This window comes from Vanessa cardui, chromosome Z (genome assembly GCF_905220365.1).
Source record: "Vanessa cardui chromosome Z, ilVanCard2.1, whole genome shotgun sequence".
Taxonomy (NCBI): Eukaryota; Metazoa; Arthropoda; class Insecta; order Lepidoptera; family Nymphalidae; genus Vanessa; species Vanessa cardui.
Genome location: NC_061154.1, coordinates 12,968,838 through 12,992,498, shown reverse-complemented (window position 1 = coordinate 12,992,498; position 23,661 = coordinate 12,968,838). Strand labels below are relative to the sequence as shown.

General features: G+C 32.3%; 1 protein-coding gene across 7 annotated transcripts in view; it reads left to right on the top strand.

Annotated features, from left to right (window-relative positions):
• The window catches only part of LOC124543380 (potassium voltage-gated channel protein Shaker), a 358,981-nt gene that overhangs the window by 252,732 nt on the left and 82,588 nt on the right, over window positions 1-23,661 (top strand). The window contains exon 2 of one of the 7 annotated variants that reach the window (XM_047121588.1): window positions 13,227-13,691. The exons of the other annotated variants lie outside the window; for them this stretch is intronic. Within the exon in view, the coding sequence (XP_046977544.1) occupies window positions 13,582-13,691 (110 nt within the window). The 5' untranslated portion in view covers window positions 13,227-13,581. The remainder of the gene's footprint in view (window positions 1-13,226; window positions 13,692-23,661) is intronic. 7 annotated transcript variants of the gene reach the window in all.

The window sequence follows — 23,661 nt, the reverse complement described above, 5'->3', positions numbered from 1 at the left end:
GGCAAATATAAATTCAGTAGAACGTATCTAAAAATTTCTATTTTATCATGGTCTGTAGACACAGCGTAAAATCATCACTGCACTCCATCGAAAAAATAAAAAGAGCCGTATCTTGTTGGATCCAGTAATTTTTACACAGGCACGAAACGAATCACTATTCTTGCTTTTATTTCACCGTTGGTGTTGAATCCAATTTATTTATTTAATATAGAAACATTACAATTATCAATCGCCTAGAACCTACTGAAGGTTTGTTAAAAAAAATAATATTATTATCATTTTAATTTATTATATAGAAATGAGCAAACCTGTCATATAAGTGGTATATAAGTGGTCACAATCGCGCAGACATTGAGGCTGTAAGAAATATTAAGTATTCTAAACATCACAATAAGCCACCAACCTTTTACGTTAGGATATTATAACCCTTGTGCCTGTAGTTACACTTTCTCATTCACCCTTTAAATCGAAATACAACAATCTTACTATTACGGTTTCGCATTAGAAAATTTAATTTCGTAGATGTTATGTCCTCAAAATGATATGGTGTGGAATGGTCTTTGCCAATGCCCTGACACAAGGTATCAAGTATCTATTCAACGTTGTATAATGTTATCTTATGTGATAATTAATTATTTTTAATTCACATTTATATATTTGGGAACAGTGTTCTGATATCCTTTCGAAAATCTTTATAACCTAGTAGACTTCTACTAGGTTATAAGTGTTCCTTTCATCGTTCCACTTTATGAATGCATGTTTTACAATGACTCATCATATTTTTAGAGTATTTTATCAATGTTCGACGCACTTTTCTTCTTTCATTTCTTGTTCATTTTTTCATGACATTCCATTTAACATTTTCTATCTATTTATATTAAGATAATATCGTGTGCTTAGTTTCCGTTCGTAATTCATTTCGATCACATCAACATCGTAAGGCTACGTGTCAAATATCTAATTATTTTTTGCCATATTTGTGAAATTAGGTCTTTCTTTTAACTAGCTCAATATTTTTAATTGTAATAGAATTAGTATCTAATGTTGTATTTTATTATAAATTTCATAGCCTTTATATCGCAATATGATTATATTTTCTTTCACGACGAATCTGCTATTCAATCGTTACTTCAAACTCGTTTATGGAATTGTCCGGTCTCCAGATCTGCGGCACAGCGTTCAAAGAGAATGAACATTTTGAATCGTAACTAGCTAACTTCCAACGGTCCTATTGAATCCCGAATTTCAGTAAGAATTCAATCAAACCCGTTGACCATTTCAAAGATGTAATAACAATTTTCTTTTATATAAATTTTAAGCGAACGTCTATATAACATCAATGTAAGAGAAAATAATTATTTAGTTTTTAGTATTATTTTCTCCTTTAAAAATATTAAAACAAATAACATCATAATCTTTTAAGATTAATATTTTTATCAACTTGTTCTTAGAAATTTTATTATCAATCCACTTTAATAAGTAAAAGTATAAATGAAGGAAAGTAAACAGCCCACGGCCGGACTTAAGCCTCCTCCTAATTTAAGTAGGTTTCTTAATGCCTATTCCTTCACGCTGTTTCAAGGCGCGTTGGTGAATGACCTAAGCGAATATATCTTCGAAAAAATATTATTCATAAGTAATTTTCCTTTATTATGGTCTAAAAATGAAACTAATCTTCTTATTAAGGATTAGGATGGGAAGTTTCCGTCCGAGCTGAAGTCCGATCAGCTTTGTGTAGGTAGATTGTTTACATTCAGATAATAATTATGATATTTTTATTTTTGAACAAAAACGGGAAAATATATTAATAAAATAACACTTAAGAAAATTGCTAGCAATACGCTGATAAGTTTTTTCCACTATATCGATGTACTGAATGTAAAATGATTCATAGTTGAAGTAATAGGAACGAACGTTCAATAAAACCTAGGCATTTTGTAAAATAGTCCGCAAATCTTTACATATTGAACGAGTGTATCGGCTGCGTCACAGCAGCCAGCGGCAAAGCTTTGAGCTGCAATGATCGTTTTCAATGATAACTGCTCTATTTCAATTGCTCCATTCAGGTTTAAAATCGCCGTTACTTTAAAAAATCGCAAATGGTAAAAATATATTTTTAAAAAATTGAGCAAATTTTTCTGAAAAAACATTCAAAAATATTATATTAAATTTTCGATGTTTTTTTTTCAGGCCTGATTTGACCATTAAATTTTATGCTACCACACGTGTTCTATATGGATGTTTTAAAAATCCACTAACTATGACGTCATAAAATTTTACACGGGTGATGTAACTATTAAATATAATGCTTATCGTTCAGTTTTGCATGGAGCGTCATCAAGCTATCACTTTGACAGATATTATCTGTCTGTTAAACGGTCACCTTCACCCATATACGACGGTACTCGAAGAAATAAAAACAAATACTTAGATTGTCAATGCGATGTCACCCTATAAGATCTTGCCACAATAAGACTGAATCAATAACTATACTTCAAACCGGAACACTTAAACTTATAATGATATAGCATACGATTTAATGCCTTAATATTGCAATACAACAAAACAAGCCTAAAGTTTTTATATCAACATAATATCTTGCATCATCAGTAGCAGTTCATATTTCATTCTCGTCATTTCTGCTCTTTTTATCATCAAGCACGTGAAAATTCAGCAGTGCTTATTGATGAGCAGTATTTGAAAAATCGATACTTGCTTTTGGTCTACGTAATATTTGAACCGGGTAATCCCTCCTAAAAGAACAAACACTTACTACAATATATCAAGAAACATTTATAAAATAACTTGAACATAATTCGTGTAACACTAACCGAGTGAGGCAGCTGAGTAAGATATCACGACCTGAGTAATCCAAAAAGGATTTATATTTGTGCTTAAAGTTCTATTCAGATGCAGTCGGACGGCAAACGCGATTAGGCTTGAGAGTGAAGACTGAATGTTTCACTTTGTAAACGCAATTCACCGTTACACTGAAGTATTACTCTTTGTGCAAGAAATAAACCATTTAAGACAAACTTTTACTAAGGCACGCTGACAATTGTGCATTAGGTGCTAATCCTTCTAGATGCGACGTGGCGTTGTTACGGGTATTTCGTTGTAAAGTTGAGCTTATTCAAGCCTAAGAGGTAATATTATACACTTTATTTTCTAGAGAACGATTATTTACTTTTTATAATATAACTTACTAAGCATCTCACTATATAGTAAGCTGTCATTTATTAGTCTGAACACCTTTAATGTAACTGAAACCAAATTGCATTACAGGAAAATCCATGACTCGCTGAGTCGATAGAATCTGCTGTGCTCGGTAGAAATTTAAATAAATCTCGATGCTTGAACGAATTGGTTTAGCCTGGCTGTTTACTGGAAAAATAGCGCACGGCTGCACAATCTCGAGAAATATTGTTACTATATCGTCTCCCACGGAAGTGAGTTGTGGAAAAAATAAATATAGGCAAAATTCGCGTTGGCTTACAAAAATTTATTAAAATACCATACTATACGATGCTATAAATCCGGTAGACGATAATCCTTAACCACCATCTCAATTTGATTGATAGCGTAAAAAAGGGTGCCCGTTGAAGTCTGTGATGCTGTCCCCAAATTGATTTATTATTGTTGAATAAATTATCATTAAAATACTTCGAATAAGTAAAAAATTACCAGATTTATATTTAAACAGTAACATCACACAAATTGTATCAATTCCAATAATTATATGATGCTATTAAAATTTTGTTGTGCTACGACTTCTATTACAGACTTACATTTATATTATAAAGTAATACCTTAAGAAAATCGTTATAATAAAATAATAAATTCTGGATACATCAAAGGCAAAATACTGTCATTTGAAAAATGATAAGAAAAAAATGCTTTAAAAATAATTAAAGGATTCGCAAAACTTAAAAAGTCTCAAGATCGCTCAATGTCTTATGCAGCTCTGAAACTTTCAATATTTTTTGTACTGTATACATACTTTAAAGATTTCCAATCAATAATCTCCTCTTAGACAGACAAAAGTAAGAGCTTTTGGGTTCAGTTGACCTGATTATGATAATTCAAAAAGAAACAAGAATCTTTGAAGTCACTTTCATTTTCAACTGTCATCTTCATCTTCTATTAAAATTTAACTTTATATATAAATGAGCTGAGATGACTCAGTGGTTAGAACGCGTGTATCTTAACCGATGATTGCGGGTTCAAGCCCAGACAAGCACCACTATACATATGTGCTTAATTGTGTCATCTCATGCTCGGCGGTGAGGGAAAACATCGTGAGGAAAGCTGCATGTGTCTAATTTCATCGAAATTCTGCCGCATGTGCATTCCACCAACCCGCATTAGAACAGCGTGGTGGAGTATGTTCCAAACCAACTCCTTAGCGGAAGCCAGCAGTGGTAAATTTACAGGCTGTTACTGTTTATATTTATTCCTTATAAGGGATTTATTTTCAAAAATATTTTTTAGTCCAAACCCAATTGCAGAATTTTTTATCAACACATATTTAATGGTCTTAGACCCACCGTCATTTAAATAGATTAAAATGCCTGTGAATTATCACAGGCATTATTATTTTAGTATTATTCTTAACATTAGTAAAAAATAATACTAAAATAACATTTATTTCGCCGAGCTTTCAAATTCATTAGACATTCAAGTTAACGTACGTGACTTGACGCGCACGTGACCTATTACACTATTTATCACGGCATTGTGATTTTAGTAACATTAGGCCTTATATTTTTTTATAAATAAATGGCGTCTACAAAAAAGTAATCTTAAATAAAGATACATAATCCTTCAGTTGCAAAATATTCAATAAATTGATTAATTTTAAAACACATTCGTATTAAACCACTCATAAAAATTACAAAACGATTAGCTTTTTTATTTAATTTTGAACACTAACTGACTGAAATTATAATTTTTAAATCCCTTATTCATAAAAATCTCGATTTTATTATATTACATCTCGTAAAGAAACATGCATTACATAACTATTTGCTATATAACCAAGATTTATTAAAGCAATATAAAAAAAATAGTGTTAGTATACATGCAGGTAATTCTATGTGTTGTATGAATGTGTACGAATTACTTGCTTATTTAATTAAGGAAGTTGATTAGTACAGATAGATAGGTATATATATAATTAATCATGATAGGAAATTTTAAGTGTTATGTTAAAAACGGATCTAAATAATTCTCATAAATTAGTAAAACTTTTGTAGTTTAATTACCACGTTTCACCAACAACAAACTATGATCACGAAAACTCAGCATCACCTGCCAGATCGTGAGCTCGGTTAAAATTCCAAATGTTCTAACCTCAGCCTTCGGTATAATTCTTAATTACATAAAAATTAAAGAAAAGATTGATTTTCATCATTGTCAAAACCCTATTTGCCAATCAATGAATAAATCCAACTTTTCCTCTAGGTAAGATTGACAAAAGTGCGATAACAATAGAAATAACTCCACTGAGTTAGGGCTTTGAGCAAGTCCAACTCCTGCTCATTATATATTCTACCGCCAAGCAGCATTAGCTTGTATTGTTGAATTCCGATTTGAAGGGTAAAAGAGTCTGAAAGAACGTAACCTTAATGTGGAAAAAATGTCTGTTTTATTGAAAAGCAATTTTTTAATGAGACATCCATACTCAAAGCACAAAATTTTCCAGAGGCAATTATTATATTATGAGAAATGCTATGCCATGCCATGCCATGCTATACCTACATGACCTAAACGAGTTTTAAGGTGCTAAGATTTAGTTTGAAGGAACCGATGACCTTAAATTTGTCAAAGTTTTCATTTGATATATATTCCTAAAAAACAATATCATCGAACCTTATAGTTTTCTATGGTCTAATCAAAATTTATTAATAAATCAAAGAAAAAGTAAATTTTAAAAATCCCGCTTTAAGGCGGACTTTTTCTCAATTTTAATGAAATCTTTATTAACGTCATTTAACCTTCCTCCGTTTAATAAATTTGATGTGTAAGTAGCAATAGTCAGGCTGAATAGAGCAGGACCCTTGAGATTTCCTCGCTGAACGCCCACATCTGTAATAATATATCTACTGGATAAAATTAGCTACGAGTAATAACAATTTCAGCAAAAAATTCAAGATTAATTTGTTAATCACTGTGAGTTGTACTGGATTTATTTTGTGAAAATATTCTAAGAGAAATCCCAAAGAAGGAATGATGGTTAAGAAAGATACAACCTTTGAACAAGTCAAACAGCGAACTTCCCAAGTTCTGTGAAATACAACGGATCGGTTGCAGACTATCTGTTATCAAATGATATTACACTGAACCTCGAACTTTAAAAACTTTTGATAGACTCGGTTTGGGTTTTATATCGTGATTGGATTACCTAAAACTTATATCAATTTAGCCTTCATTTGTTTCCTCTTATTAGTGTGTTTACAATCGCTTTTTAATTTAAAATGATCGCTTTATTTATATTGAATAAATATTTTACAAGAATAATAAGCCTTTTTGGTCTAGTGGTTAGGTTTCCTAGGTTCAAGTCTGCTGGAACAATAAATTTTACAACTGCTCCAATTTTTAAATTAAGCAGTATCAATCTCCCATTTCTGAGACACTTGCAATAGTATGCGTTTGAACTCTCTCTGCCCGACCATATCTGTGTCGTGATTTTATCGGATTATGAGCAAATGTTATGTTTAGCACTTATACATGTAAAAACTGATAATGGCATATTATCTTTTGAAGACAATTTTATGGGAATACTTCGATCTAACGTAACAAAATACCTTTTTTCGCCGAGCTGATATCGCTGCCTATTTTTAAGCCGGATAACAATGGAGTCATTCTTCCACGTGGGTAATTTGATAATCTGTCTGAAAACATTTTTGAAATGTTTTCAGTCTTTTATCCTATGTTCAGTACATGAAAAGGAGCACCTCCTGACAGTATCATTTACATGCAGCAAAACGTAAGCGTATGACGCGAGCATTTACTTTGTTACAATTGTTTTCCACTATTACAAAACGGTTTAGCGTATTCCACTACGAACTTGTCGCTGTCCGTTTTGTAAAGTTGCCACTGAGGCAACACTTTCTGACTTACTGTTCCACTTTCAGTCTTGTTAAATAACATTACATTTCACTGCTGTTAGAATACGCAAAACATTCAAAATAGAACATAGAGATACAAATTTATTTTTATAATTTAGACTTGAATGCAGAGTGAATAAGTGATTTGACAGTAAGAAGTCATTCAAAGACTTTCCACTGCAATAATTCTTAATTGCTTCTTTACTTATTTTGTTAGCCGAATGGCAAAAATGTATGACTTAAAACAGAATACATCAATAATATACTAATATACTAAATTCAATAAGACTTTCACGGACACAGGATCGGTATGCACATTGAAAAAAATTAACAAAAAACTTTCGCAGTTACGCTTTATTACATATAAAAATTACTTAAGATGTTAATTATTATTTCAATGAATTCTATATATAAAATATTTACATACAAAAACGATTAGTATACATATATATGTACAAGGTAATAGAAATACATTTTAATAATATTGATCAATTAAGGTTAGGAGTGCTGTATATAAGAATAGTAAGGCAAATACTATACTATTGGTAGGCTAATACTCGAAAAACGATAGGATAGTTTTATGAAATCATAAAGTAAATACAGTATTTTACGTAAGGGTCATATGTACATACTGATCAAGTAAGCAAAATCTAAGAACAACAAAAAGAGTTTTGTTTTGTATTATTAGTAAAAGCTTAATATAAGAAGATCTCTTCTTTACAAAATAAAACTTCAATTACTTCAATATCTTCATTCAAGCTGAATGAATATCATTAATCTACATATATCTTTACACGAATAATATAAATGTGACACACTGCTTTAGATAAAATTTTGTATGGAGGTAGTTTAAGTCCATGGGAAAGACATAGGACATCTTTTAACTTATCTCACTAGGTATCCCCTCGTAATAGGGATGACTGCTTGTACGCTATGAAAATAAAGATAAAGCTGCAGATTTAGTTAGTATTCAAAAACTCTTCAATGAAAAATGTCTTATTGAATATGTAATAGATATTGCTCGTAACTTAGGCTGACATTAAATGACAAATATCACTACGATACTCAAACAAGAATGATTAATCTTGTGAATCAATGTTTTTTTTGTTTTGTTACTCTGACGACATAACAATAATTAGTGCTTAAGTTATTCAGCCAGTTAGCCAAATAATAACTAAATAAATACAATACGTACTGTAACCGTAATAAGGCAATGTGGTGCGTATAATTTTCATTACGACTTGTGCAAAAGGTCATTAAACCCAAAATATTACAAGCAGTTACCACGTTCGGCATAATATATTTTTACATCTGAAACTATTTTAACATTTGATATATTATTTTTAATTGTAATTAAATAACAATATAATGTTTTGTTAAATCATTAAAGCATTTTATATGTTGAATGAACGCACACTTTTGACAGATTTTTATTTATATTTAATGCAGTTTCTTATTAAATTAAATCATATTTCTATAGACGAAGGTCACAGATGATATAAATGCATAACTTTTAATATAAATTTCAAATTAAACATCAGTTAAGTGAATTATGCTTGGGTTAATTAAAACTCGCTAAAACCGATTATACGCAGACAGTTTCAACGTTCTACAAACAAGACTTTAGAAACGGGTGTTTATTTAAACGTAGTTTTAGCAGAGAAATTAATGCAAATTTGTGCCTAGAATTAGTGTTAAGTTCCCCACATAACTCTTCTAGAAACCATTTCATTGGAATTTCAATACTAATTTCGTCACACTTAACTTGTTATCTAATCTAACATAGACACGGATTTAAATTAATTTCATTTATTTGCATTCTTGTTATTTTTATTCGTAAGTTGTACTACAATGGGTTATAATTCAATTTAAGTCTATTCGTAATAGCTTTTCGTTGTGCCAAGTGAAATAAATCTCACCAATGTCACCTAGGCGTAGTTCAACGTAGAATATATATCGGAAACGAAACGAAAGCGATGAAAAAACGACTAAATCTTCTATTCAAGAAAATGTGAAACGATATTTGTGTACGTAAAATTTATGAGTTGTAATAGTTTTTCCAAAAAAGTTTCATAAATCGAACATTCTTATACTTACACAGCATTCGTGGGTAGACAACTATTTTCATATTACACTTTCACGCAAATCAATTTATATAAATTAGTTATCATATAATATCAATTTCAAAATGAAAATTGATACTTTGATTCAATTACATTTATACAATTTGCTATATTAAATGTATTCTACCGAGAAGAACTGACAGGAAACTCAATAGTTCTTTCAATCTTTTTCACTTATTTTAACTTGGTGGTATGGCTTTGTGCAAGCCCGTCTGGGTAGGTACCACCCACTCATCAGTTATTCTACCGCCAAATAACAGTACTCAGTATTGTTGTATTCGGGTCTGAAGGGTGAGTGAGCCAGTGTAACTGCAGGCACAAGGGACATAACATCTTAGTTCCCAAGGTTGGTGGCACATTGACGATGTAAGGAATAGTTAATATTTCTTACAGCGTCATTGTCTATGGGTGATGGTGACCACTTACCATCAGGTGGCCCAAATGCTCGTCCGCCAACCTATACCATAAAAAAAACTTATAAGTAATATATGTAAGAAAATGCATTGATATATATTTTTAATAATATTGTACAACACAATACTCAGTTCCAGATAAATTTATAATACCCTAGCCGTGCCCTCGACTTCGTGCGCGTTTGTGTTTAACAAATAAGTTATTGTTAAATTACTCCTTATTACATCAGCTTTCTGCCAGGGTGGACTCACTGGCAGAAAGCCGTCCAGCCGTTCCAGAGATTAGCCGGAACAAACAGACACGCAGACAAAAGTTATAAAGAATGTTATTTTGTTATAATGGGTATGTACCGTGTTCTCATACATTTGCATTTATTTTGATATTACAAACAGACAGTCCAATTTTATTATAAGCACAGATTAATCTATTCTCACAAATCTATTTCCACGTTGAATCCTATGAAACAGATTATGGTAATGGATTCAACTGGGTCATGTCACTCTGGGAGGTTACTTTTTATTTATATTGGATTAACACCTCGATGTGGGCCATGTCTCGAAGACATAGGTGTGAAAGCTTTACAAGTGCACTAAACCACTTATGTATGAAAATATTTTATTTAATTTATGGAAATCTTCGTTTCGTGAACGCAAGAAAAACTAACAAACACAGCAATTATTTATGAGTTATTAGCTAGCTACAGATAATATATATTTGTGGCATCGGTAGATAGATAGGCAAGTAGATCATTTGGTGGTAAGTGGTCACCACTATATAAGAATTGCTCCAACAACATTGGGAACTAAGATATAGTTGCTGCTTGAGAATATATGATACTTAGGTGGTAACCTAACCTAACGGACGGGATTGAACAAAAACCTACCATTGATTTATTTAAAGCAAGAGCTATTGTTAACAGTCTCTAAATACCACAACTGGGTTTAAAGCCTTTTCATTCAACGAAAAGGTTTGGAAGTTACGCCACCGCGCTACTCCATTGCGGCAAGTGAATGGCCGAACTAAATCGAATATATGCAGATTTCCTCGTGATATTTTCCTTCACCTCCGAACGTGAGATGAATTAAAAACACAAATTAAAATCTGAATAGTGCTCCTACGATCTAAGCGTATATTAAAGCACCGTGATTAATCTGAAACGTCTCACGAGAGAAGGCTTTGTCAAGCACACATTTACAGATTTTACTTTTTACTTTATATCATTACATCGTATAATGGGTATTAATCCACTTTCACTTAAGAGAAAATGAATTCCATACGTGGTCTGGGACAAATTGACAAACATGAGGGGTCCGCCCCGAGTCGGTCCAGATCGATGGAGTTGAAATTTAGTATGAGAACTTATAAGTTGAAATTTTCAATAAATTGCATCGCGCGTCCCTTGAGAAACGTTTAATTGGATCTTCGCGGATCAGTTATTTCAAAGTTAGATATTTTCGTAACGCATTAAATAAACTTCTAAAAATATCTATATTCATACTTGATGGTACAAATATAGACTTGATAATTATGAATTTTAATTCTGTAACTTTAATTGACATAACCCTTAATGACCTGTGATTAATGAAATGAGCATTTAGACCAAAACCTATTAAGGCTATTTTTTTATTGATTCGTTGAATTATTCAAAAAAAAGGTTAATCATTGACATTTTAGGGCTATAGAAAAACTCTCTCCTAAGGTAAAGAGTTAATGTCACGTCAAAATAATAAATGCAGTATTACTTTAAGTGTCTCGTAGTCGATAAAAAAATCACTCAAAAATACAATATTTCACCTCTTCCAAATACAAAACAGTAAATCTCTATTAACCAAACGACTATAAGTCTATTACAGTTCCTGTATTCCCCATTATCAATAATTATTTTAATACGCGCGGTAGTGCTACTCATCGGATATTACTCCGTCAAATAGCAATTCTATTGGCGTGGTCCGATTTGAACAGTGACTGAGCTAGTGTAACGGCCACAAGGGAAACATTTCAGTATCCATGGTGACAGATTGGCGGCATATTGGCGGCATATTGGCGATGTGAGGAATGGTATTTCTTACAGCGCTGATTTCTATTGCCGGTGTTGACCAATTTCCATCAGGCGGCCCATTTGCTCTATATCATAAAAAACAGCGACTTTTTAACGACACTACAGGTCAAGCTGTAAAGTTTATATCAGCAATTCAGCTTAATGCACTTTTGATTTGTTTTACGACCGAGAAAACATGCATCGTATTGTACTAATTATTCTATGGTGCATGATGACTATTTAACTAAACCGGTTAATAGTGATGGAACTTGTTGACGTCTTATAAAAATATTTATATAACGATGTACAGTCGTGTTGAAATATACTATTTTAAGAGCTGATTTCGATATATAATAATTGTTTAGTTATAATAACCAAAAAATACAAAATTTATTTACAAAACTTTTATTTGAAATAACACAAGCCATAAATATGATATCTTATAATAAAATAGTAGAATTTTATTTTTAATTAACAAAAAGTTAAGTTTTCAAGATTTCAACTGCGAAATTAAAAAAGTTTATAAAACATTTTTATTCAAACAATGGCAACACCAGTGTGTTTACACTTTGATGTTCATATCCGTGTTAATTGTAAGCGTCACTAAATAAATTTTAAACAATCTCATATAAATGAACTCGTACATCAATAAAGCACTATAGTGATCGTTTTCTCTTGTAGGATGTAAATAAATCACGATTTTCAGCCGCCCTCGGCCGCATCGTCGATTGGACGCCATTTATTTCACTTGCTTTAATAAAACCACGCCGCTACGTTTATACCGCATTCAATTTAAATCACTGAAAACATTGCTACGTATTTAACTTATTGCGAATTTTTTAATCATTGATTGCATTTCGAACATGGTTTTTAACAATCAAGAAATAAAGTTATTTCTGAAGACGTATTTAATGATATATTGCTACAAATATTTTCTACCACACTTGTAGATTAGTTTCTCGCGTTTGAGCTTGGATCTCTTTCGCACAGATTTGTTTTGCTCCACTTGTCTTATGCCATGTTAACATAATTTAGAGCCATTGTCGAGAGATCAAATTCTATTACAATTCTTATATACATAAAGGATATTAGAGAATATGCAATATATACCTAGTAAACAATTATATATAAATTAATCACAAAAAAAGGTTAATCTGTAAAAACTAAATGTATGAATAATTACTTAACAAATTGAAGAAAACGATTTAAAAAGCTAATTGCACTTGGAAGTCAAATATTTTGCGCTGACGCGTCGCTCCGGACAGAGTTGTAATTAATTTTCTTACTGCAACTGACGTCTAGGAGATATTGCTTCACTTATATAATATTTTAATATAAGTGAATTGAAAAACAACTGTATTTTAAATTGCTTCGAATGTAAAAGACTAATTAAATTGTCATAATAAAATACGTCGTTTTAATTTTAAATTGTGAAACTCCAAAAATCGGATACGCACGGGAACAACCACTTTTGACAGTATCATATGATTAATAGCATTCAGTATCATATTCAAATGAATGTAAATCATTTTAAATTGACAGATGCAGTTGCCACATAAAAAGCGAGAAGATCGCGAGCGATATGAATCACACGTGGCCAACGCAACCTTAAAACAATAACAATGAAAGCTTAATAATACTAAATGACTTATGACGAGTTACAATAATTCAATTGTGATGATTAGCACGTACTGTACCAATGAAGGCGTCCAAATTTTTCATATTAGGTAAAGATTTAACGTAGATTATAAACATAAGGACACTCATGCGGGGACATTACGTGATATCTTACGTGAAGACATGAATGTGATCGCCGCGGTTCTGGTTCTGTCTTCCGGTGGTGTGATGATGACTATGGGCCTGTGATTGTTGTGGTATGGTGTGAACGAACGCCAGAATGGCGGCCGTCGCCGGCCTTTATGGACTGGGAGACGAGCAGCGCGGACGACATCGGCGCGGCCAAGCCAACGCCGAACGCTCCGAGTCCAGGGATGACAACACTGAGGCGTAAGTGCTTTACATCTTATGACAATTGTATTTATTTACATAAACAACATAATAAATTAACATTAATTAATCTATATATTTTAGGTATGGATCTAGTTTCCGTAGACAGTGTCATATATGTGTAAAATGAGCGAGGGATGGTAGGTGTTCAATAGTTTTTGTTTTCGCGCACACTTATGATGATAATAGGATTATTAAATGAAACAGATGACTTGTAACCGACAGTTTAAATTGACATCTCCTCCGCTTGTAATACATAATACAGTAACCGCTATTAATACAAATGTACATCCGATAACATGTCGATATGTAACAATTTTGTTCGTTACGAAAACGCTTGAATTCCCGCATAACATTTCAAATACTGAAGTGACAATTATCATTTAAGGCGTTCCATTTCATCTCGGATCGATGTAACTGTCAATGTCGTATTATTTTGCCGACAGTCCCTAACTCGATATCTCGGAATACAACTCTAGATTCCTGCATAATGCTCTAACGGTATCTTAAAGACGCCTCCGCTGTATAACCGCTGAATGGCTCTATTCGTAACATTTATCTCAATTGAAATTTTAAATTTTATTTCAAAGAACTACGTTTGAATACAAATGTTGCCACATCAACTGTATTTATTTAATTCTTATTCAAGATTATAAAAAATAATATAATGTATATATTATCAAATATATTTAATATTTAAATCATTTGCTTGATACACTTATTTTTAAAAATGTATTGAATAAAAGATACAGTCTTGCTTAATATCGAAAGCCGTTTTTAAATATATTGTTACAAACTATATCGATTACAGGCTTCGATGTAACCTTAGAATTAAGCTGTATACTCGTTTTAAATTCGGCAAACTAGGTCAAGGCGCTAGTTGTACACAGGAACGACAAGAATTTGTGCGATACAAAATTTTATTAAATATATAAAGCACAGAAATCTTACAGACGAAATACGTCGGGTATAACCTAAAACATTAAAGACCTTGTCAAAACAACTGAATAAAATATTACATTTTGTTAATAACTTAATAACACACTGTACATTTATAAACACATGCAAAAGATATGTAAATGTAGCCGCATATTGTAGATTATATGAGGACACAATAAAACCTACTTATCTAAAACGTAATATTATAAATATCGTTTAAAATAAGAGTAGAGATAGTAAAATAGATAAAACAACTAGAACCTTATCACAGGTAAGGAAATAGGTTCAGAGTTCTTCAAGTAGTTAACCGTAGTTTTAAACTTTACTAGTTTTAGTATACTAAATTAAAATGTTAGTAAAAGGATATTTAAAAAACCTTAGTCGGTGTGGTACGGTGGCTATTATCAACCATTTTGGATTCAAGTATTGACAAAAGCGAAAGGGTTTTCTTAAACTTAATTTGTGTTTATAATGTATCTCGTGTCATGTCCAGTGGTTGCGGAAAACTTTGTGAGTAAATCTAGATCTCTATGTGTGAATGAAAATCTGTCATATGTTTATTCACCAAGTAGCATTGAAGGAGAAAAGGGACTATAGTCCATATGTTGGTATACCAACATCGTAACATTCAGAGTCTGTTTACCTTCATTGTATTTACAGATCATCAACGCAGAATTAACTTTTTTTTTATGTTTCAATCCGTAATAATCGCTTAAGACACACGCGTTCTAACCGCTGGAACACCGCCGCTAAACGACATCGAGGAACGTAAATTAGATTTTTTTTCTTAACATACCCCTTATCTTAATCCGTTTGAGCGGATTTAAATCCCACTTCAACTCACTCCAAAAAATTAAATTGAAAATGTCATTATAGGCTTTTGTGCAAACCCTTGTTATAAAATAATACATCTATATATAAATTGATTTAGAAATATAGAGACTTATATATTATTTGACCAAATACCATAATAATTGGCGTAATAACAACAACAGCCTCTAAATTTCCCACTGCTGGGCCGAGGCCTCCTTACTCTTTGAGAAGGTTTGGATCATACTCCACCACGCTGTTCCAATGCGGGGTGGTATTACACATGCGGCAGAATTTCAATGAAATTAGATCCATGCAGGTTTCCTCACAATGTTTTCCTTTACCGAGCAAGAGATGAATTATAAACACAAATTAAGCTCATGAGTATTCAGCGTGGCTGGATTTTAACGCGCAATCATCGCTTAAGATGCACGCGTTCTACGCCACCACGACTGGGCCATCTCGGCTCAATTGACATAAATACCAGTCAAATCAATTCAGGTCCTATGTTGTTCAAACGATTACCACGACAATTATTATATACAGGAGCAAAAACGTCTGTCGGTTTATATGTAGTACTTCTCATATGTCAAAACCAACCCGCATTGGATCAGCGTGGTGGAATATGTTCCAAACCTTCTCCTCAAAAGGGAGAGGAGGCCTTTAGCCCAGCAGTGGGAATTTACAGGCTATTGTTGTTGTTGTTGTATATGTCAAAAAGCCATTTATAAACTTTACTTGGTGGTAGGGCTTTGTGTAAGCCCGCCTGGGAAGTTACCACCCACTCATCAGATATTCTACCGCTTTACAAGAGTACGCAGTATTGTTGTCTTCCGGTCTGAAGGGTGAGTGAGCCAGTGTAACTACAGGCATAAGGGATATAGCATCTTAGTTCCCGGGGTTGGTGGCGCATTGACGATGTAAGGAATGGTTAATATTTCTTACAGCGTAGTGTCTATGAGTGATAATACCACTCACCATGAGGTGGCCCATACGCTCGTCCGCCAACCTATTCCATAAAAAAAAATTAACGTTTTTCTGTAATGTGTGGATACTCATTAACGGGGAATCTATGGATGCAATTGATTCTGCTGAGTTTCTTGGCCTTACTGTTGATGCCAAGTTGCAATGGGGCCCCCATATTAACGGATTGGCGAGTAGACTGAGTTCTGCGGCATTCGCGGTCAAAAAGATTAGATTATGTACCGATGTTGATACGGCTCGCTTAGTATATTTCAGTTACTTTCACAGTATAATGTCATACAGTATTATGCTGTGGGGCAACGCAGCCGCTATCCATACTATATTTGTGCTACAGAAGAGGGCTATTCGCGCAATCTATAACCTAGGAGCTAAAGAATCGTTAAGGAATAAATTTAGAGAAATCAAGATATTGACTGTTGCTTCTCAATATATATTCTGCAATGTTATGTATGTACGAAAAAATATTAATGATTTCATGAGTAAATGTGATACTCATAGCATTGGTACAAAGAACAAACACAAACTTGTTACTCCTGTTACTCGACTACATAGAGTCAGTAACTCCTTTGTGGGGCAATGTATACGGTTTTACAACAGAATCCCAGAAAGCGTTCAAAATGCCTCTGTTGCCAAATTTAAGAAAATTATTAAGGAACGCTTGTGTGCAAAAGGTTACTATACAATTAATGATTTTATGATCGATAGCACACCTTGGGAATGAAACGATCGCCTCCTGGCTATTTCATCTCATATTAAATTGTTTAAATAATATATGAGACAAATAAAAAAATAAAAAAACCCGCTGAGTTTCTTTCGCCGGTTCTTCTCAGGTCAGGGTATTTTCTTTCCGAACCGGTGGTAGTGTTTCAATTGACCATCAATAAGAAAGTGTAATGCTTCTATCTATAATATAAAAATGAGTCGCTAAATGTGTTGCTAAGCGCAAAACTCGAGAACGGTTGGACCGATTTCGCTAATTCTTTTTTTTAAATATTCCTTGAAGTACAAGGATGGTTCTTACGGAGAGAAAAATTCCAAAAAAAAAAATTTAAAATTTCCTGAAAAAGTCGAAAAACAACACTTTTCTATACTCCCATACAAAAGGTGTTGTTGAAATACATCGATCGTATGACGATTAATACGATTATCCGATCCTGTTTCTGCGAGCAGAAGATGGATATCGTCTTGGACTATATCAAACTAATTCACGACAGGCTCTGTGACATCGAAGAGAGTTAGTTGTATGGATTTCTATGCATATCGTATAACGATTAGAGATAATCAAACTAACCATATTCTGAAGCGTCGTAAGCTGTTTCAAAAATTAATTGTTAATATTTAAACTAAGGGAACGAACGATTAAACAATTATTCAATACAACCAATCAAAACTTCGAGATCGAGATGATGAATATTAAATGAAATATTTTTTAAGTATTTGATTAGATCTCGCATGTTTCTTGATTTGTTTCTTTATTATTTGTACATTGTTGATGATCAGTAATTACTTGCAAAATAAAAAATTAAAAATTTATTTTCTGCGACTAATGCCCAGCGAAGCGGGCGGGTATTGCTAGTATTGAATAAAGATATTTGAGTTTGAGTTTGAGTTTGGTATTTTCATACAATATTTATTCATTTAAAATCGAAAAATAATATCCATATTTATTGAAACATTTTCATACAGGCGCAGATTCTATTGGTAAACGTAGCTCGGTGGAAAAAAAACCGAACACATTCATATTACGGGGCCTGTTTTATGACAGCTATTTGCATATGTTGTAGATACAGTCCACAGCTATATGTCGCAGCTGGTTAACAAATATGGCTGGTTTTCTAAACGTCTAGACGTTTATATTACTTTTCGTGGAAAATGCTTTTTTTTATCACATTAATCGCCAATAACATAAAATAGTTAGATCTAATAGCAAAAGCTACACTGCTACTGAAATATACTGTTCGTCATAGTTTGGTGTAACACGTCATTTATGATCATTTATTTATTGGAATTAAATTATTTAGGAAGTTGTTTATATTTTCTAGTGTGTAAAGTGTTTATATTTAACATTTTGTCGTACATAAATAATTAGTCATTGAAATACCTCGTTTTTTATAAAGATATTCATGCAATGTTATGATATTTGAAAACATTGATGACGTCATCATGGCAGGATTCGGTTAGAGTGGACTCTCTCAAGGACGGATAGCTAACATGAGGTACTTTAATGCTCAAGTGTGTGAGCAAACTAATGCACTTACTAACTCATTCTCAAAATACGATGAGACGGCAATCGGACACGACCGAAGAATGTTCAACATTCTTAACACTGTCAACTTCCAAACTTCTGGCTCAATAACTTTTTAATGGAATGTCATTGAGTATGAATTTAGAACCTTGGGATTTGAAGCCCAGTGAAGTGGCACTAGACGAGCGAAGTAGTCAATCATTTGCATTCATTAATTACTGGTCTCTTTACTTCTTAGGAAATAGCTCGGGATTTATTCCACAATGCAGCTCGAATACATCTACGTACATGAGTATAAAACAATAATTTTAAACCATCAAGTACCTCTCTAGGTCTCTAAATCTTGAATCCAAAAAGCAATGTTATTTGTATACTAGCTCATTTATCCTTCAAACCAGAACCCAATAAGCTTATTGTTGTTAGATAACAGTGATGATCAGGTAGGCCATTTGTATGAAATAAATAAAAATAAATATAAACCACCTACACATAATTCACTTCACGCTAAACAGCAATGTCGTATTTTCATATACCTGTTTAAAAGGTGAATGAACCAATGAGCTTACAGATGCAAAGGTCAAAACAACTATTCCGTGGTGAGTGACATAGGAGTAATGAGCTATTTATATTTCTTTCAGCGTCAATGTTTATAGGCGAAGGTAACTTAGAATAAAGCCACTCACCGTCTGACTAATATAATAAAACCATAATGAAACGTGCCTGATCTTATAATAGGTTTATTATAATTCGATTTGTATATTTATTTCTAATATACGGATAAATACACAAATCGTATTATAAACGAGTTAATTTAGCGTACATTCGAATTAAATCAACTGACATTCATGATCGTACACATTGCGGCTAAATGGACATTGAAATGTCAAACGAGGGACGATGACATTTCTGTTTTATTTTTAGAAATATCATTAATAGTAGTAATATGTAGGAAAGCGACCGTAATTACTGTTTAGCTGTAACGTGCAACCGCATTGAATCCAGTGTATGTATGTGAGATTGCGAGAAATTCGATTATACTCGTTTGTGATAATTTGTGTTCTATACGACACATATTTTGTTTATATATTAAATTATAATTATTAATTATCATGATTATAAAAAAAACTTTTAAAATAATATAAAGATATGTGAATAGTTAAATCGTCGCCGTAGTAAAAATAATAAATTGTGTCTCAAATAAAGTAAATTTTACAGTAATAATGATAAGTAGTATCAAATAATGTGTAATACTTAATTCAATAATGTCCACCATCCCCAAAATAACAATATTTATGTAAGCATACTAATGTAAAACAGACGAGAGTGTCTGACAAATAAACTTTGTATAGCGTTTATTTTTGTATCGTTAATTTGACAAACGAAAAAAGGAAAACACAGAATTGCTCCACTAATAAGTCCTAAACAAAATACATAAGCAAAGCTTTTAGTGGATACTTGAAAAGGAGACGTACTAAATAAAATCAAGCGCTGACAAGTTCAGTAACAAGCTGCAAGCAAAGTACAGTATTAAATATATCAAAACATTAAAACTAACTTTTATAATGTAACAACTTCAAACAATGCTACTTTTACTAGTGGAACGTACTAGCAGTACTTGTTGTTTACCAGTGCTTACCTCTTGCGTAATGTAACACGATATATCGCTGGTAGCGTGTCATTGCGAGCTGCCTAGTTCGACGTCGATAGCTAATTCATTGTATTACACATACAAATGTTCGCGAACGTATCAATCGCTTTTAACGTGCGCTTGTAATTTAACGCTTAAAGTAGAAATTGTACTGCAATACTCTGACACTGTTATGTATGTTTCCTATTGAATTACTATTTGTTGGTAATGAGTATGTGGATCCGATTTCGGCCACCGCAGATATTTCCGAGAGAGACTAGTAAATTGTATATTATTGTTCATAAATGTGTGCGCTAATGCAGTCACTCGCATTCCGTAACTCTTTAATGAATGGGATGGCAAATTGGACTCAGTTCGGATGATAAAAAAAACTTTACGTGCTTTCTTAGGCACTGGAATTTAAACTTAGCCAACATCTAGACTCTAGGGTACCATGTTTCAGTAGAAAAACAAAATAATATTCGGAATCTGAGGCTCTCCGGGTTAGGCATGATAGCATGATGAAAATCTATGTTGTCGTACTTTTCAGTTCCTATTTTTTATCTATACATTATTTGGTATTTGTGAATGGTCTTCTATCGTACTATAGAAGAATAAGATTTAATTACGCATTAAATATTTTTAGATTCTTATTTTTTTAGAATTTGGAGAGCCGATTTGACCCAGTGGTTAGAACGCGTGCATGTTAACCGATCATTACGGGTTCATACCCAGCCAAGCACAACTGAATATTCATGTAATTAATTTGTGTTTATAATTGATGTGAAAAACATCAGGAGGAAACCACCATGTGCCTAATTTCTTCGAAGTTCTACCAAATGTGTATTCCACCAACCTGTATTGGAACAGCGTGCTGGAATATGTTCCAAACCTTCTCCTCAAAGGGAGAGGAGGCACAGCAGTGGGAAATTAACAGTCTATTAATCTAAAATGTAAATTACTTTAGAATTGAACAATTTTATTATTACACTACAAATATAATAAATATAAATTATAATTACACTATAAAGGATGAGCTCGGTGTGGCTCGACTTTCATCTCAACTGTTCTTTTAAAAGTTAAAACGTAGTTAAAACTGATATCTTTCAAACTTATCATCTTGCGTCGACAAAAATATTGTGATTCAAAAAGAATTAATTAATAAAGCAACAAGTTGTAAATAAAACTAACTTTTATATAAAATTTTATATAAAAATGTAGTACACATTTTTATATCAAATATTTATCATGAAATTAGTAAAGTACTAGTATTTTAATATTAATACGGAACTAATTTCTATAGATTATGATGGACTTGCGTGGCAATTGAAATAATTATCTCGATACAACTCACACGTCACTTATTGTACGATGATGGTTCTATGTCATACGGTATTACGGACGAGCTAATATTATAGAAACCAACAAAATTAGCTGATCGATACATGGACGCATAACATATCACAATCAAATATAAGGTAGTTTTTTTTATATTCTTATGACTTTGTAAGGAGTCTGTGCGACTTGTACGATATTATTTAAAAAATTAAGCACACCAGACGTTATTTACAATATTCTTGTGCATAGCGAATACATTGTACCTTTTATAAAACATATTTTGATGAAGCTGGTACTAAAATTCGTACATTACTAACTTTGCATCATGGAACTTTCAAACCGACTTTGATATGGGAAAATCTGAAGACGACTATTGTATAATATCACGTATTCTGTATTTGCGAAGTAGTTTTAATAAATTCCTGAACTGACATACATTTGGAGATAGATATGAAGTCATTTTGATGAAACAATTTATTATACTTGCTTATGCATAACATTCACGTACTTTTTATGTCAAATAATATAATATCATATAAAATCTTGTAAAACATATAAGTTAACTAATACACAGAAATACTGTAAAACATTAAGCTAAGTTTTAAAGTATTTTTGACAGAAGTCTAATTCTATATATACAAGCTGTTACCAATTACCATCGAGACTAGTCTAGGAATCCCGAATCCCACTAAGAGCAATTATATAAGGAGCTATAGAACAGCAATTAAATGGGTCACAATCCAGAAATTACGATGCCCAATAAAACCGAAAGCACCGAACTACCAATTCGATGATGATTCGAATAATGGAAAGATAAATTAAAGGAACAACATATTTGTAGCGATTTGAAAAAATGAATAAAGAAAGGAAACACTTCTCGCAATAAATAAAACATGAGATTAAATTAAGTATGTAATCAAATCGATTAAAATATCGAATCGTTTCACATCCTTATATAACGTATATTATACAATACAAACTCTCAATATACCCAATAACATCGCCGGTTAATTCTATGCCATGATAGTTACATTAGCGCCTTAATGATAAGAATTCTTAAAGTTATTTTATAAGTCAAATAAAACATCTAAATTGATAATATAATATAAAATTTCAGAATAGCAAGAACGCCGTGACATTTTGTCAACTTTCCGACGAAAACTTTAGTAATTCGAGACAAAGATTATATAAAATGTAGCTCGGATTATATAAGAATGAGTGTGGACAAGAATTTAGAAAGCAATCTGTAAACAACAGCCACTCGCCCACTGAATATGTTCTTTTAAAGCTGCGAAATAATATTAATATCTCAATAATTTGGAGATGAATAACATCAATTAATAATAATAATGTCAGCATTATTATTAATAATTTATTTAAATATTTGTGCACTATTACTATGTTCCGCGTAGTTGACTAGTATCCTTTGAGATGTGCGGTCATGAAGGAATAGGTTAGGACGATATTATTATAACGTATTGCTTTGCAAGATATTTCAATATATTAAGTCAGGCGCTGACTCAGATAGAATTTATAATACAGATATAATTATAAGGTAAAGTAAGAAAATAAACATGCGCTAATCTTTAAGGAGAACGCTTGGAACTTATTCCACCAAACATTAATGCGAGGTACATATGTAACACTTTCATTCCGTATTAACAGGTTTTGCTTCAGAGGAATATTCCTCTATATAGCCACATAGACAGTTTAATATTATCAAGTAAATTTATTTTATACGAATTTCAGCTTTTAAATGACGTCATCGAAAAAAAATAGTAGATGACATAAGTATCCTGCAGATTCTGAAAAGTTGATCAAATTAATTACTTTAGTATTATTATAATAAAGGCATATCATTGTTAAGCTTGTGATTAGTGCTTGCGAAATTCTGGTAACGAATTTGAATAGATAAAAAGGGAATAGGAATATTGGTTAAAACCCAAGTGAAATGTGCGTGTGATGTGACACAATACATTTTCTGGTCACTCTACCGTTCATAATGACGTAAGTGCGGAAATCTTCAG